General features: G+C 40.9%; 1 protein-coding gene across 2 annotated transcripts in view; it reads left to right on the top strand.

The window, feature by feature from the left end:
- The first annotated feature begins 2,419 nt into the window (after positions 1-2,419).
- Positions 2,420-15,858, top strand: part of LOC105478303 (cilia and flagella associated protein 58) — a 119,514-nt gene continuing 106,075 nt past the window's right edge. Inside the window, exons 1-3 of one of the 2 annotated variants that reach the window (XM_024791788.2) lie at positions 2,420-2,513; positions 11,518-11,799; positions 15,235-15,383. In XM_024791788.2, the coding sequence (XP_024647556.1) occupies positions 11,563-11,799; positions 15,235-15,383 (386 nt within the window). In that variant the 5' untranslated portion in view covers positions 2,420-2,513; positions 11,518-11,562. Of the gene's footprint in view, positions 2,514-5,433; positions 5,587-11,517; positions 11,800-15,234; positions 15,384-15,858 lie in introns of those variants that run through there. The other variant, XM_011735418.3, reaches the window with a different exon arrangement.

The raw sequence follows: 15,858 nt of genomic DNA, 5'->3' as shown, positions 1-15,858 counted from the left end.
TTCTGCTCTTTGGAGGTTTACTTCATATCTTCACTGGGTGCTGTTGAAGAGGTGAACACTGGGTATATAATACTGTTATTATTACTGTGTTACAGCACACAACTGAGAAGTTCTAGAAGGGTACTGACAAGAGGCGATTATATCCAGGTTTAAATAAGGAGCTTTGCAGAGGTAGTATAGCTCATGATCATATATTTGAGATATCTGGCAGAACAAATGGGTGTGTTCTTGACTGTCCCTGGTCCTTGAGTTTGGAGACACTTCTCTGCTATCCTTCCAAGGCTCTCTGCTATTCACCCATGCCCTCTTATCAACTTTAGTGTCCACCAATACCTGATAGGGACCTCACCCCGCCTAAAGCAGGATTTTTGGATTCTTGCCTTGGTTTCTGCCCAATGCTGTTCCCCATACATGAGATTCTTTTTACTTCCTTCCATGTCTCTAACTCATACATATCATTTAAGGTCAAGTTCAAGAACCATGTCTACCATGTACCTTTCTTTAAGATGTCATGGTTCACTGGGCTTCCTTACTTTAGAACTCATTCAATAGTGATTCGCTGAACAGTTATTATTCAGCAGAGTGCTGGCTGGTTATGTTCGCTAGGGCTGTTACAACAAAATACCACAGACTGGGTGGCAAACAAAAATTGAGGCTAGGTATGGTGGCTCACACCTGTAATCCCAGCACTTTGGGAGGCTGAGGCGGAAGGATCACTTGAGGTCAGGAGTTCGAGACCACATGGCTAACATGGTGAAACCCTGTCTCTACCAAAAATATAAAAAATTAGTTGGGTGTGGTGGTGCGCACCTGTAGTCCCAGCTACACCGGAGGCTGAGGCAGGAGAATCGCTTAAACCCGGGAGGCAGAGATTGCAGTGAGCCAAGATTGTACCACTGCACTCCAGCCTGGGCAACAGAGTGAGACTCCGTCTCAAACTCCTCCCCACTGAAACAAAACAAAACAAACAAACAAAAAAATTGATTTCCTCACAGTTATGAAGGTTAGAAGTCCAAGATCAAGGTGTCAGCAGGTTTGAATTCTTCTGAAGCCCCTCTCTTTGTTGTGCAGATAGTCTCCTTTTCACTGTCATTCCTCTGTGTGTACACATAACATACCTGATGTCTCTTTGTGTGACCAATTTTCCTCTTCTTGTAAAGATACAAGTCTGATTGGCCTTATTTTAACTTAATCACCTCTTTAAAGGCTCTATCTCCAAACACCATCACATTCTGAAGTAGGGGGCATAGGGACATTAATGTATGAATTTTGGAGGGACACAATTCAGCCCCTAACACCAGTGGAGACAGGGGTGAAGAAGATATGCATCATCTTAGTGCTCCTGTAGTTTGACAGCGTGGTAAGGAACACAGGTGTTAAGCAACCATTTACGTGACTAGGCCATTAGTTACCCTTGTGGGATGATGCAAGAAGTAGAATACACAATACTGGAAAAGGTAGTCTGGTGAAGTGAGACTGAAGGTAATCTGAAGAAGTGAGATCTGAAAGAAGGATTGATGGGAGCCAGCCAGCTGAAGAGAGAAAGAGAGAGAGTCAAGTATTCTAGACAGGAAGATCAGCATTTGTGAATTCCGGGCAGTGGGGAAGAGCATGGCTATCCAGGGAATTGAAAGAACCAGTGTAACAAGGAGTGAGTGATGGGAGCTGGCACCAGAAAGTCGAAAGGGCCAGATTACACAGGACCTTATTTACTGACATCCTGATTTCAGTGCTTACTATATCCTGTCTTGGGACTGTTGTCAGAAAATCTTTTATGGGGGTGTTGGCATGCACGTTTTGCTTCTCCTTATGCTCCTTAAGGGAGAAGATCTGTCTTCAACTCCTTTTGTATTCTCTCTCCATAGTATGCAACATAGGGCTGGACATATAGTAGGTGCTCAAGAAATAAATTAAGTGGATATAATGAGAAATGAGATGAATAGAAGCACTCATTTGTCTAAATTAGGGGCTGATGCGATCTTGTTGGGTGTGTTTCTCCTAGAGGCTCTGAAAGGTGAGGACTTTTGGTACTATAATGCCACCTAGTGATTCTTCTTATTACAACAACACAGGGGAGCAGGGTGGTGATTAGTCTTCTGTAATCCAGAAAATTGGAAATCAAGCATTTTGTTTTATTAGCATAAATTGATTTGTCCAACCACCCATTCTTTCATCCATCCATCCATCTCTGTTGATGCCCCCTGCATCTCTTTCCTATGAGCTGAACATGTCACATGCCTTTCTACCTCCTTGTGGTTCTTTGATTGCTCATATTTGGGTCTTTTTGTCCTCCTATAAGTAAGGTCTCAGATATCAGTATCTAGATTCTCTGAGCTCCCATTGTGCTTTCTGTTAAAATGGCATATACTAAATTATACCATCATATTGCGTTATAATTAACTGTAGATGTTCCCTTCTGTCTTTCCCTCAATACAGATTGTGAATGCAAAGGGCAGTGACTCTGCCATAGTCACCTTGGTGCTTCCTGTGGGCAGCCGTGTGCCTACCATGCAGTAAGTTCTTTAAAAATTGTTTACTGGATTGAATTGCTGTCACCTATGCAGGCCACCTGCTTATGAAATCTCTTTTAGGAGATCCCCTGGACATGGGAAGACACACAGCCCTGCACTTGACATCAGTGCAACATATGGGTGACCAGGGCCCTCTAGGTCTTTATTTTCGTTATATACCTTCAGAAATGTTATGGAGTTTCTCTGGATCATGGCAATCCCACAAGCCGATGGTCTCAATGTGTAATCAGGTTTCCTGTGAACACACAAAGCAGCCCGAGCTGGGTTGCCGGTCCCATTTCAAGCTCATTTCTATTTGCTTGGCTTACAGTGTGGTTCAGCCTACCTCTCCAGTTCATCCGCCACCTCTCCAGCAACCTCCATGCACATTATGACTCAGCCACATTTCCCTCTTTTTGTCCACCAGATATATAGTGTCAGGTCATGAATGAGATGTCACTGCACAGTTGTCAATTTTCCTTGAATTAATTCATCAATTCAACACAGTTCTCATAAACTTGACAAACTTACTCTAAAAATTATAAGGGAGGATAAAGGTCCATGGATAGACAAAGCAATTTTGACACAGAAGAATTTGGAATGGGGAACTTGCCCTTCAACCGTGATGACTAACTAAAAACCCACAGTGATAAAACCCTGTGCTACTGACACATGAACAAACCAGAGAGCTCAGAATAGACTCATGTCTATTTGAAACTTTCCTAAACCAATTTGGAAAGAATGAATTGTTTGACATGAGTTGTTGGAAAATTTGCTCACCCCATGGAGAAAAATATAGTTAGATCCCTATCTCACACCATATGGGAAGGAAAACTCCAGATGGATTAGATAACTGAATGTAACAAAGTAAAACTATGAAGCTAATAGATAGAAAAAAATGATGGGTGAATACCTTTATAACATTGGGGTTAAGGAAGTCTAAATAATACCAAAAAACTATATAAAATATAGGGGAAAAAAGAGCTAAAGAGCCACAGTATCAAAATTAAGGACTGTTGTTCCCTTAAGGACATAAAGGCAGAGTTTCTAGTCTTCTAAAGCAGATTGATGTCCAGGCTTCTCAAAGATGTCTGCAAATCAAAAGAAAAAAGACCAATAGAAAAATAGGCGAAGATGCTGAAAAGGCAGTTCACAGAAGGGAATCTCAAGTAGCCTATGAATGTATAAAGAAATGGTCAAAAAATTCACTAGTAGTTAGAGAAGTGAAAATGAAAGCAAAAAATGTACTTACACTACTTTCATCATATTGACAGAAATTAGAAAATTAGCTAATTAGATGAGTCAATATTTGCAAAGCACTTAGAATAGTATCTGGCATTTACTAAACACTTTATGAGTGTTTAATAAAAAAGACCTACCACGTTCTGGAAGGGATGGATGGAAGTGTTGGACGGAAACCCTTGTACAACACACTGGAGTACAGCCTAGGGTAGTAACTCTGGTACACAATCTTAAAGTGCTTGGTAAATACCCTGGGCTTGTACTAGGCTGTTGGACATCTTTGTGCTTTTGGAAAACTGTTCACTTCTGGCCAGATGAGTTTGAAAATATCACACCCTCTAGATAGTTACAGCCTTCTAGGTTCATGACTTGGCTGGGGTACAGAGATTTTGTGAGAATAAAAAGTGCACACCTTCTTCCAGTAGGGCACATGGCATGGGAAAGAGAGTAGAGGCTGTTTTTCAGCCTCCATTGCCCCATGGTTGGATGTGTTTGTGCAGGACGCAGCTGCATAAGCAAATGTCCCTATGCATCCCTATGACTTTAACAATTTTGCTCTTTGGCATATATTTCAGAGGAATTTGCACAGAGGTCCATAAGGGACCACGGACAAGGACGATCGTGGCTGTATTACCTGATGTATTGGAGAATTAGAGGCAGCCTTGTTACCTAACACCTCGGGAATGGAAGTGAAGTGTGGTAGATGCCCCTTCTGAAACGCTGTGCAGTACTCAGAAGCAATGAACTAGAATATGCTTGCCGATCGCAACGAGGACAGATCCTTAAAAAGAATGTTGAGTGAAAAAAGTGGAAAATAAGATAATCTCCAAAGTCCAGTAGCATTATTTAAACATTTTTTAAAAATACACTGATAAAAATGCTGTACATTTCCCAAAAATACATATGGAAGCACAGTAGCATGAATACCTATGGGGTTGAGGATAGGGGTTGGGAGTAGGGGTGGGGATAAAGGGAGAAAATAAAACCAGATAGGAGTCTCACACATTTCACGAACCAAGGAGTATAGTTATTTCAACTATTTGTACCTGAAGTCCAGAAAGAGTGGAGGCAGAGGGGAGAAAAGAGGGCAAAGAAACGGTTTTGGGAGTGGGATCCCAGAAGAAAGATTTTCGTGATGTGGTGCTACATACGTTTTTCCAGGATATCTTAAGCTCTGCACCCTATTTTTCTCACCACTAATATTAGATTAAATCCTTTGAAGACAGCATCTGTGGTTTCTCTACTTCAGCTGTCCCTCCGTGTCTTGCACATAGTAGCTGTTTTACAAGGGTTGAACTGACTGGAAGTGAGATTATTCCTCGTTGTCTTAGAAGGCAGAGAGTAGCCGTCTGTCCTTCCCTCATCCAGAAACTTCTGCTCCACATTTCCTTCCAAGCGTTAGTCCTCGGTTCTCCATGCTTGGCTCCCTAGTCCCCCACCGTCCTTTCTGGGTGGCCTCTTCCCATTCGCCCACTTCTTTCTCCTGGGTGTCTCCATCTGCCCGCACTGTGGGACTCCTCCCAGCCTCTCAGGGGCACCGCTCCCTTATTTCCTTGGCTCCGCCCCATTCGGGAGATACTTGCATATTTCTCTGAGGAACCCTGCCCAGGTGCCAGCCTCAGAAGCTCCTCCCCTTTCGAATTCCCGCTAGCGCCCCTAGAGGGCGTGTCGGTTGCCAGGCGACGGACGACGCGCCGAGCGCGGGTTTCCGCTCGGGGCGGGCGATAGAGACAGCGCGTCGCGCCTTTAGCTTCTTTCCCAGACTCCCGCCCAGCTCCTGCGATCTCCACAGCAGCCTCTGAGGCCGCCCCCAGAGAGCATCAGGATGGCTGAGGTCAGGAGTCAGCGCCCCTCTGTCGCCTCTCCCTTGACCCCTCCCCATTGTCCCTCTCCTGCTGACGATAGTTACAAACGGTGATTCCAATATTCCCCCTCATCAACATCTTATCTGTCTGCACCCTCACTCACTCCCCCGCCTTTCTCCGTTGGCTCTGGTCCCTTTACCTCCTGTTTCTCCTTCAATTGTGTGGACACCCCCCTACCCCCACTGTGGCATCTGCGTTATGCTAAGTGTGGTAGGAAATTAGTGAATTCTGAAATCCACACGTGACATGCACCCAGCCCTAGATCTTTAGTCATGGAGTGATACCACAAGAGAGGCTCACACAGAAATATTGGAGATGTCTTATCTCACAGGAGAAACCTGGACGAAGGCTTCACAGATGCCTGCTGTTATCCCAATCAATGGCCCTTGTCCACCTGTCACACCCTGATTTCCTAACATATGATCACCTGCTGTCACACATCTTCATTAAGGCTCTTCTGCCCAACACCACTGCCCTGTGTGCTCATTGACTCCTGTGTTAACATCTTGTATCACCCTACCACTCCCCCATATTACAGTACACCCCATTTTCAGCCTCTCTAATGAGGGGTTATTTCTGCAACCCTTCAATGACACCCTGCCTGCCCCCCAGCCCCCTCATTTATAACCTCAAGAGCCTCGGGTCCCTGTCATTACTTGCCATTCACAGTCCCCATCCACTGTTGCCCTACCTAAAAATCCTTCATGGCCCCATCAGAGCCCTTCGCCTATCACCCATCCCATGGTCTGTTCCAGCCAGGACCAGCTACATGATTTGCAAGGCCTGATGCAAAGTGAAAACACAAAATCTCTTCAAAAATTACAAAGAATTTTAAGACAGAACAACAGAGCATTCAACCAAGAATGGGACCTTTCTGAGCAAGGGGCCCTGTGCAACTGACCAGTTTTCACTCCCATGAAGCCAGCCCAAGCCCCATCTTCTTTCAGCACCATCATGCTCCACACCCCCCACCCCGTTCTAGTTACTCCCTTGCTTCCTCTGCACCATTCACATCCCCTCATCATTGCTTTTCCTCTTTCTCTAGCTTTATAAATTCCATCTTCCTGTGATCAACACCTCCTTCCTTTCCTCATCATACGATCTCTTTCTTATCATCCGTCTTCCTCACTCCTGGGCTCCATCACTCTCATCTCTCTCTGACATCCATGCTGCTGTGGCCACATCACTTCTCCCCATTACCCATTGTCATTTGTATCTCTTTCTTTCCATTTCCTTTCTTCTTCCTTCTAGTTCTTTATTGTCCCATTATTGCTTTTGAGTGTTTTCTCCTCTTTTCTCCCACTAGTCATATTTGTTTATTTGATTCTTCACTCCCAGTAGGGAAGCCCCAGCCTCCCAGAGGCACCACCCCCTCATTTCCTTGGCTCTGCCCTATTCAGGATATATTTGCATATTTCTCTGAGGAACCCTGCCCAGGTGCGGGCCTCAGAAGCTCCTCCACTATTTGGATTAGTTATTTCCATTTCCCTCTCTCTGTTACTCCTCTCGTTTCTTCCTTTCTTCTGCTTTTCTTCTTACTTGACCTCAGCCAACTTCCTCGCCTTTGCTTTCACAATTCTCTATTTTCCCTCTGGCCTCACCTTATATTGCAGTTCTCTTTTCCTTTTTCCTTTTCCTTCTCCCCACTAATTGATATTCCCAGAATTTAGGACAGGACAGTGCCTGGCACATAGCAAACACTCAGTGAATAGGTGAAGAATAAATAAATGCCACAGTTCCTTTCTGATCGGTTCATGTTGATTTCATGCTTCTGAAACAGATATTGTTATATACTATAACAGTGGAAATATCAACTGTTTATTGGCCAAAGCTAAGAGATTATTTTTCCTTTGCTTTTAAAAGTAATATACTTTTTAATAACAATAAGAACAAATCTCTTTTGTTCCTAAAAGTTTCTTCAAAACTTTTCTTTCTTTGGTATTTTTCCATTCCTGTGCTAAGTGCCAGGTAAATAGGTAAAACTTGGACTGCAAACAAATCATTAGGCTGCTGATCAGGTGTTGACATTAATACCATTTACAGGGATGGAACCAAGAACATTGTAGTGATAAATTTTTGTGTGTGCTTATGTTTAGCATCAACAAGGGAGAAGCACAGAGCAGCAGCAACACCATATTTCCTTAATATGGTTTTTCTTCCTTTGTGGAATTATTACATTGTGGTCTTTGCAATAATCTGCTTTTAGTCAGGAAGAAAAACCTATGTGAATTTAAAATTAGTACTAAAGTTGTTATACAAAATGCTATAGATATGCTTGTGACTCTACATTTATTTTAATTTACAAAGACTGTGTTTTGCTTGCATGTCATCATTAGAGATTTAATTAATAGTACAAGTGTTTTTGAAAACCAAAAATATTTAGACTTTCTCCATATTGGGCAAGACAGGCTTGTCAAATAGAAGGTAAACGAGACTCCTTAAAATCTTCAGGGTGAATTGAAATTTTACTTTATTATTGGGACTAGAGAGAGTTTCAGTTGGTTTCTTTCAGCAAGAGAGTATTGATACCAAGGCCCTTTGTAGAGAAGAATATTAAAACATAATGTCGCAAATGTAAGTAAGGCCTTGCAAGCCTTATGAGTCCTTTGCTCAAAAGTATTGAGTGGTTCCCTGTGGCTTGCAGAGTAATGCAATCCATACTCCTTGGAATGGAATTCAGTGTCTTCACTGTGTGTCTGTAACTCCCTAGCTAGTGTTCGGCTTCCTTCTCCCTGTCATACCTCTTATCCTTTTCTAAAATGTGCACAGACTTTCTTAAACCTTTATTTTAGGTTCATGGATAAATATGTAGGTTTGTTATATAGGTTAATTGAATGTCACAAGGGTTTGGTATACAGATTATTTCATCACCCAAGTAGTAAGCACAGTACCTGATAGGTAATTTTTCAGTTCTTTACCCCCTCCCACCTTCTACCCTCAAGTAGGCCCCAGTGTCTGTTCCCTTCTTTGTGTCCATGTGTACTCAGTGTTTAGCTCCCAGTTATAAGTGAGAACATGTATTTGGTATTCTGTTCCTGCATTAGTTAGGATAATGGCCTCTAGCTCCATCCATGTTGCTGCAAAGGACATGATCTCATTCTTTTTTATGGCTGAGTAGTATTCCATGGTGTATATGTACCACATTTTTCCTTTTTTGTTTTGAGATGGAGTCTCACTCTGTTACCAGGCTGGAGTGCAGTGGACAATCTCGGCTCACTGCAACCTCTGCCTCCCTGGTTCAAGCGATTCTCCTGCCTCAGCCTCCCGAGTAGCTGGGATTACAGGTGCCCAAAACCACACCCAGGTAATTTTTATATTTTTAGTAGAGATGAGGTTTCACCATGTTGGCCAGGCTGGTCTTGAACTCCTGACCTCAGGCGATCCACCCACCTTGGCCTCCCAAAGTTCTGGGATTACAGGTGTGAGCCACTGTGCCCGGCCCATGTACCATATTTTCTTTATCCAGTCTACTGTAGATGACATTTAAGTCGATTCTATGTCTTTGCTACTGTGGATAGTGCTGTGATGAGCATACGCATGCATGTGTCTTTATGGTAGAATGATTTATATTCCTTTGGGTATATACCCAATAATGGAATTGCTGGGTCAAGTGGTAATTCTAAGTTCTTTGAGAAATTGTCACACTGCTTTCTATGATGGCTGAACTAATTTACATTCCCACCAGCAGAGTATGTTCCCTTTTCTCTACAACCTTGCCAGCATCTGTTATTTTTTTACTTTTTAATGAAGCCATTCTGACTGGTGTGAGATGGTATCTCATTGTGGTTTTGATTTGCATTTGTCTAATGATTAGCAATGTTGAGCATTTTTTTCATATGCTTGTTGTCTGTATGTCTTCTTTTGAAAAGTGTCTGTTTATATCCTTTGTCCACTTTTTAATGGGGATGTTTGTTTTTTGCTTGCTATTTTATTTAAGTCCCTTATAGATTCAGAATATTAGACCTTTGTTGGATGCACAGTTTGCAAATGTTTTCTCCCATTCTGTGGGTTGTCTGTTTACTCTGTTGATAGTTTTTTGTTTGTTTGTTTGTTTGTTTTTTGCTGTGCAGAGGCTCTTTAGTTTAATTAAGTCCCATTCGTCAATTTTGTTTTTGTTGCAATTGCTTTTAGCATCTTCGTCATGAGATCCTTGTCAGGGCCTATGTCCAGAATGGTATTTCCTAGGTCATCTTTCAGGGTTTTTATAGTTTTAGATTTTACATTTAAGTGTTTAATACACCTTGAATTGATTTTTGTATGTGGTGGAAAGAAGGAGTCCAGTTTCAATCTTCTGCATATGGCTAGCCTATTATCCCAGCACCATTTATTGAATAAAGAATCCTTTTCCCATTGCTTTTTTGTCAACTTTGTCAAAAATCAGATGGTTGTAGCTGTGCCACATTATTTCTGGACTCTCTTCTGTTCCGTTCATCCCTCTTATTCTTTAGCCAACTTGGATACTTGCTTGGCACTGAGCTTTGCTCAAGCTTTGCCATCTGCTGGGAATGCCCCTTTTCTCCATATTCCCCTGTGAAAATTCCACTTTTCCTTCTGGGCCTGCTCAAATGCCAATTCTTTTCTAAGATTTTTTTTTTTTTTTTTTTTAATTCTTGCTGCTGGGAATAATTCTCTTTCTGTGGGTTCATAGAGAACTTTGAATACATTTTATGATAGGGATCAAATCAAATTCTATGCTTTCATTAACTGCATTCATACTCCACCAGGAATTAAGTATAAATTCCCTGTGGATAAGCTGTTTATTCTTCATCTTGGTATCTCTTACAGAATCCATCACAGAATTTATATATGGCAGATGTTCAGTAAATACTTGCTCAATGAATGAATAAATATATTAACCACACCCATTCTTCTTCATTATTATGTTGTACATAACAAGGAGTAGGTGGATTTGTTTGCTAGGGCAGCCATAACAAAGCACCACAAACTGGGTGGCTTACTCCAGTCTGAGCTCATCTTAACTTATTAAATGACTCTGTTCCAAATAAGGTCAGATTAGCAGAGTTAGGACTTCAAAATACCTTTTTGGGGGACACAGTTCAACCCCGAAAAGTAGAGAAAGAAGAATTCTGATATAACTCACTCTTAGGTTCTCATCTAAGTAATAGCCAGACTTGCTTGAATTATATCTATATGTCTGGGTTTGTATTTTGAAATAATTTGTTTCCCATCTAACCATGGAAAGCAAATGTGGAAAAGTTCCATGAGTGTTGCACAGGGGCATTTTAGGACACTGTGGGGCATGACCTAGCCTACATTTCTGAGGGATAAAAATGATGGAATCTCTTTTGGAAGACAAGTCCATATTTCAGATGAGTTTCACTGTATATGTGATTTCATGATATCTATGCCAAGATCTTCCTATGTCTGGCCTCAACACACCGTGGCCACCCCCGCCGCCCTTTGCAGTCTTAGGGGCAATAAGAAGCAGGGCCCAATGAAAAGAGACTAGGGTTGGAATAATCATAACAGCTCTGAAAATTCATTGAATTCCTACCATTCGCCAGGCATTTGGCTAAGTATTTAACATCAGTGATCTCATTTAATCTAATCCTTAGCAACACCATGTGGTGGGAACTGTTATTATCCTAATGCATATATATTCTGCATATATATTCCAATGCCTATATGTATATATATGTAATGTGTATAAATGTATAATGTGTATGTGTGTATATATATGTACACACATATATATGTACATAAGCATCAAGGTCTGAACAAGGATCTTTCCTTTCATATAATCTTAATTTTTCTGCTTATCAGTGGTTTTAATTTTGCTCGTATGGAGGTGTTTCATTCAGAGATAATAGCAGTAATTCCTTGATAGTAATGATGTAAATGTTGCAATGCCCTTTCCCATCTCTGCTTTTTTTCTATAGGAAAAGGGTGAAAAGCAAGTCCTGGAAGAATCTGCATTTGAAGAAATGGAAAGAGATTTTCAGGGAGTTCTTAATGAACTTTCAGGAGACAAAAGTCTGGAAAAATTTCGGATTGAATATGAGAGGCTTCATGCTGTCATGAAAAAGTCTTATGACAATGAAAAGCGTCTGATGGCCAAATGCAGAGAGCTAAATGCAGAGATTGTAGTGAATTCCGCAAAGGTCGCCACTGCCCTTAAGCTCTCTCAGGACGATCAGACCACCATTGCATCCCTAAAGAAGGTCAGTGATCTTCTAGAAATGGAATGAACCTGAATTTAAAACATCATTCTCTCATTACATTGGCACCTCTAGGCTGGTAGTAAATGAGTTATTAGGTAAAAATTTACATGATTTTATATTCATTAAGCCTAAGGAATAATGTTCATTCTCAAAGAAAATGATTTTTTAGCCTGGGTGAATCACATCATGCAGAAAATAATGGAGAATCTTACTGGCTTGGTTTCTGGGAAAAGATTTAGAGATAAGTAAATGCAATATTTGGAATCTCAATATGTCTTATTTGATGCATGATGAGTAATTTAATACCTCATGATGATAGTTTAACTGTTAAAGATATTTTCATATTTCTGCTTTTTCTGCTGTTTTAGTAAAGATTGCCTTGAGAATTCCCAGGTAGTAATTTTCATGACCTTTCTTCCTAGCACCCCTTTTCTTTCCTCTTAATCCTCCCAGTTCCTCATAATAGAAGAACAGAGATTCAGTCTGGGGATACTGAGGATGTATTGCCTTGTTTTACACTAGATTTTTTTCATCCTTAAATGTGTTGCATTATTTTGAAGGTAAAATATAAACGTTCCTTGTTGACTCATGGTGATAAGAGGTTGAAACATAATTAAAACCCTAAATATGAGAAACAATTTATAAAATTTTTAGACAGTTGCCTTGATATCATGCAATTAGATGCCACCCAGTTCAAATGAATTTCTAAGTCCAGTACTAAATATGGATTATCAATTATCTTAGAAACTATTCACTTTTAAGTGCTATTTTAAAATTTATTGTCATGTTAGCCTCCTAACTGGTCTCCTTGCCTGCAGAAGACATGTCCTTCTTTATTCCATCCTTGCTGAAAAACCAATATAAGAAGGCTTTAAGTCGTTTTATAATGGAAAAAAATTTTTTCATTGCAAATTTAAAAACTTATGATGGGCGGGGAGTGGTGGCTCATGCCTGTAATCCCAGCACTTTGGGAGGCCGAGGTAGATGGATCACTTGAGGTCAGGAGACCAGCCTGGACAACATGGTGAAACCCCATCTCTTCCAAAAATACAAAAATTAGCTGGGTGTGGTGGCATGTGCCTGTAGTCCCAGCTAGTTGGGAGGCTGAGGCAGGAGAATCACTTGAACCAGGAGGTGGAGGTTGCAGTGAGCCGAGATTGTGCCACTGCACTCCAGCCTTGGCAACAGAGCAAGACTCTGTCTCAAAAAACAAAACAAAACAAAAATCCCAAAACAAACAAAATCTGGAAATGGAAGTCATGAATGGATTAAAATCTAATTAGTAAAGTTGATTTGGATAAAACTTTTGTAATCTTTTTTTTAATGTAAATATCTTTCATTTGTGTTGCTAAACATAGCACATATGGTTGCTACATAATAAATATTCCACAAACCGACATTTTGCTTTGAATCACTGAATTATTTGCTATAGTTACCCAAGGTAATCTGTCTAATGTAATAGTAACCATGAATTTGTTACATTAAATACTCTCTTCCACCCATTTTATTCCTTGTCAATATACAAGTGGAATATTTTAACCTAAAGCTTATAGGTTCTTATCTATTTAAAGGACCCACATTCTACTTGACAGAATTTTGCAAGAAAGTTAAGTGGTAGCCTAAAACTCAAAGCTGTTGTATATTAGTTGGTCATCACATTGCATTAAAGAAATACCTGAGACTGGGTAATTTATAAAGAAAAGAGGCTTACTTGGCTAATGGTTCTGCAGGCTGTTCAGGAAGCATAACACTGGCATCTGCTCAGCTTCTTGGGACGCCTCAGGAAACTTAACAATCATGGCAGAAGGCAAAGTGGAGCAGATGCTTCACATGGGCCAGAGCAGGAGCAAGAGAGGGAGAGGGGAGGTGTCACACACTTTTTTTTTTTAACCTTTTAAGTACAGGGGTACATGTGCAGGTTTGTTACATAGGTAAACGTGTAGCATGGGGGTTTGTTGTACAGATTATTTAATCACCAGGTATTAAGCCTAGTATCCATTAGTTATTGTTTCCTTATCCTCTCCCTCCTCCTACCCTTCACCCTCTGAAAGGCCCCAGTGTGTTATTCCCCTCTAGGTGTCCATGTGTTTTTATCATTTAGCTCTCATTTATAAGTGAGAACATGTGGTATTTGGTTGTCATTTCTCGTGTTAGTTTACTAAGGATAATGGACTCTAGCTCCATCCATGTCCTTGCAAAGGACATGATCTTGTACTTTTTTATGGCTGCATAGTATTTCATGGTATACATGTACCACATTTTCTTTATCCAGTCTATCATTGATGAGCATTTGGGTTGATTCCATGTCTTTGCTATTGTCAATAGCACTGTGATGAACATATGTGTGCATCACACACTTTTAAATGACCAGATCTCGTGAGAACTCACTCACCATCACAAGGACAGTGCCAAGAGGATGGTGCTAAACCATTCATGAGAAATCCACCCCCATGATTCAATCACCTCCCACCAGGCCCCACCTCCAACATTGGGGATTACATTTCAATATGAGATTTGGGCAGGGACATACATCCAAATTATGTCATGTTGCAAAATTTACTGTTCGTTGCTCCTTTACTGGAACTGCTGTAATTCACTTTTAAGTATTTATGTCAATATTACACATTGCAGTTTATAATAGTAAGGAAGCCAAACCTGCGTGGGTCATTGCCTCCATTCCCTGTTATGGGTTTTTTCCCATATATAAGCATTTGATGAGAAGGCTTGGGCTTGAGTTTCTGAAAAATGGGAATTACCAAGGTTGTTTGGTACAATTAGGTAACAGTAAAGAACAGCATTGTGTGGGTTGTTCTAAAGCTCACATTGCCACTAGGAGCTCACTTGGGACCAGATGATAAAATGTATTTTTTATTTATAAATCTATCGAGAGGTTTAATTCAGTCTGTCAGTTTAGGACTTGGATCTATGATCATTCCTCATGTGATAAAATTTATTGTTTTTCCTTTTAATATCTGGACTTGGAAAGCACATAAACTTTCACTTCTAATTTTGCAAACCTTGCAGTAAGTGAGCCTTGTAGCCACACTTAGCTACACAAGAAAAAATACCCTCTGCCAGTCCCTACTTTATTTTATTTTTATTTATTTATTTTTTTTGAGATAGGGTCTTGCCCTGTCATCCAGGCTGGAGTGCAGTGGCATGATTGCAGCTCACTGCAGCTTCAAATTCCTGGGCTCAAGAGGTCTTCTAGCCTTTGCCTCCCTAGTAGCTGGGACTACAGGCCCGTACTACCATGTCCAGTCCAGTCCTCCTCTTTCAATGTGCTATTCACTATTGACTAGCTCATGTTAAACAATTTAGTCAATGCACATTTATACAACTACACTGTCGTTATGGTGTTATTCTGTTTGCTAGTTTATCTTGCATCTAGAACCCAGTTTGGTCTTTCTCACTGATATCCTATGGCCCATCTAGGAAATTGAAAAGGCCTGGAAGATGGTGGACTCAGCCTATGACAAAGAGCAGAAGGCCAAGGAGACGATTCTTGCTCTGAAAGAGGAAATAGTGAACCTGACCAAACTAGTCGAGCAAGGGTCTGGACTGTCAATGGATCAGGATAGCAAGTAAGTCATAGCCTTGTTGATGTATGTTGAACTTGCTTTTGCAGAGGCCTCCTTCAATAGACAGCCTGGGGCTTGCCAGTGTCTTCTTGAACATTCTCTGTGATACAAAACTCTTCTTTATTGGGTTCTCAGAGATTGTTTTCTGTCTGTTGCATTTTAAGTAATGCTCTTTACTCCACACCTAAGAACTTCTAATTCGTGGTTATCTTAAACTTCTGACTCCATAGGAATTCAGTAGTATAGTTTCAAAATGAGTAAGATGTTAGGTTTATTTATTTATTTATTTATTTATTTATTTATTGAGATGGAGTCTTGCTCTGTCGCCCAAACTGGAGTGCAGTGGCTGGATCTCAGCTCACTGCAAGCTCCACCTTTCGGGTTCACGCCATTCTGCTGCCTCAGCCTCCCAAGTAGCTGGGACTACAGGCGCCCGCCACCTCGCCCGGCTAGTTTTTTGTATTTTTTAGTAGAGACG

This window comes from Macaca nemestrina, chromosome 9 (assembly GCF_043159975.1).
Source record: "Macaca nemestrina isolate mMacNem1 chromosome 9, mMacNem.hap1, whole genome shotgun sequence".
In the NCBI taxonomy this organism is placed as follows: domain Eukaryota; kingdom Metazoa; phylum Chordata; class Mammalia; order Primates; family Cercopithecidae; genus Macaca; species Macaca nemestrina.
Note: the sequence above shows the minus strand (reverse complement) of the source record. Positions and strands in the feature narration are given on the sequence as shown.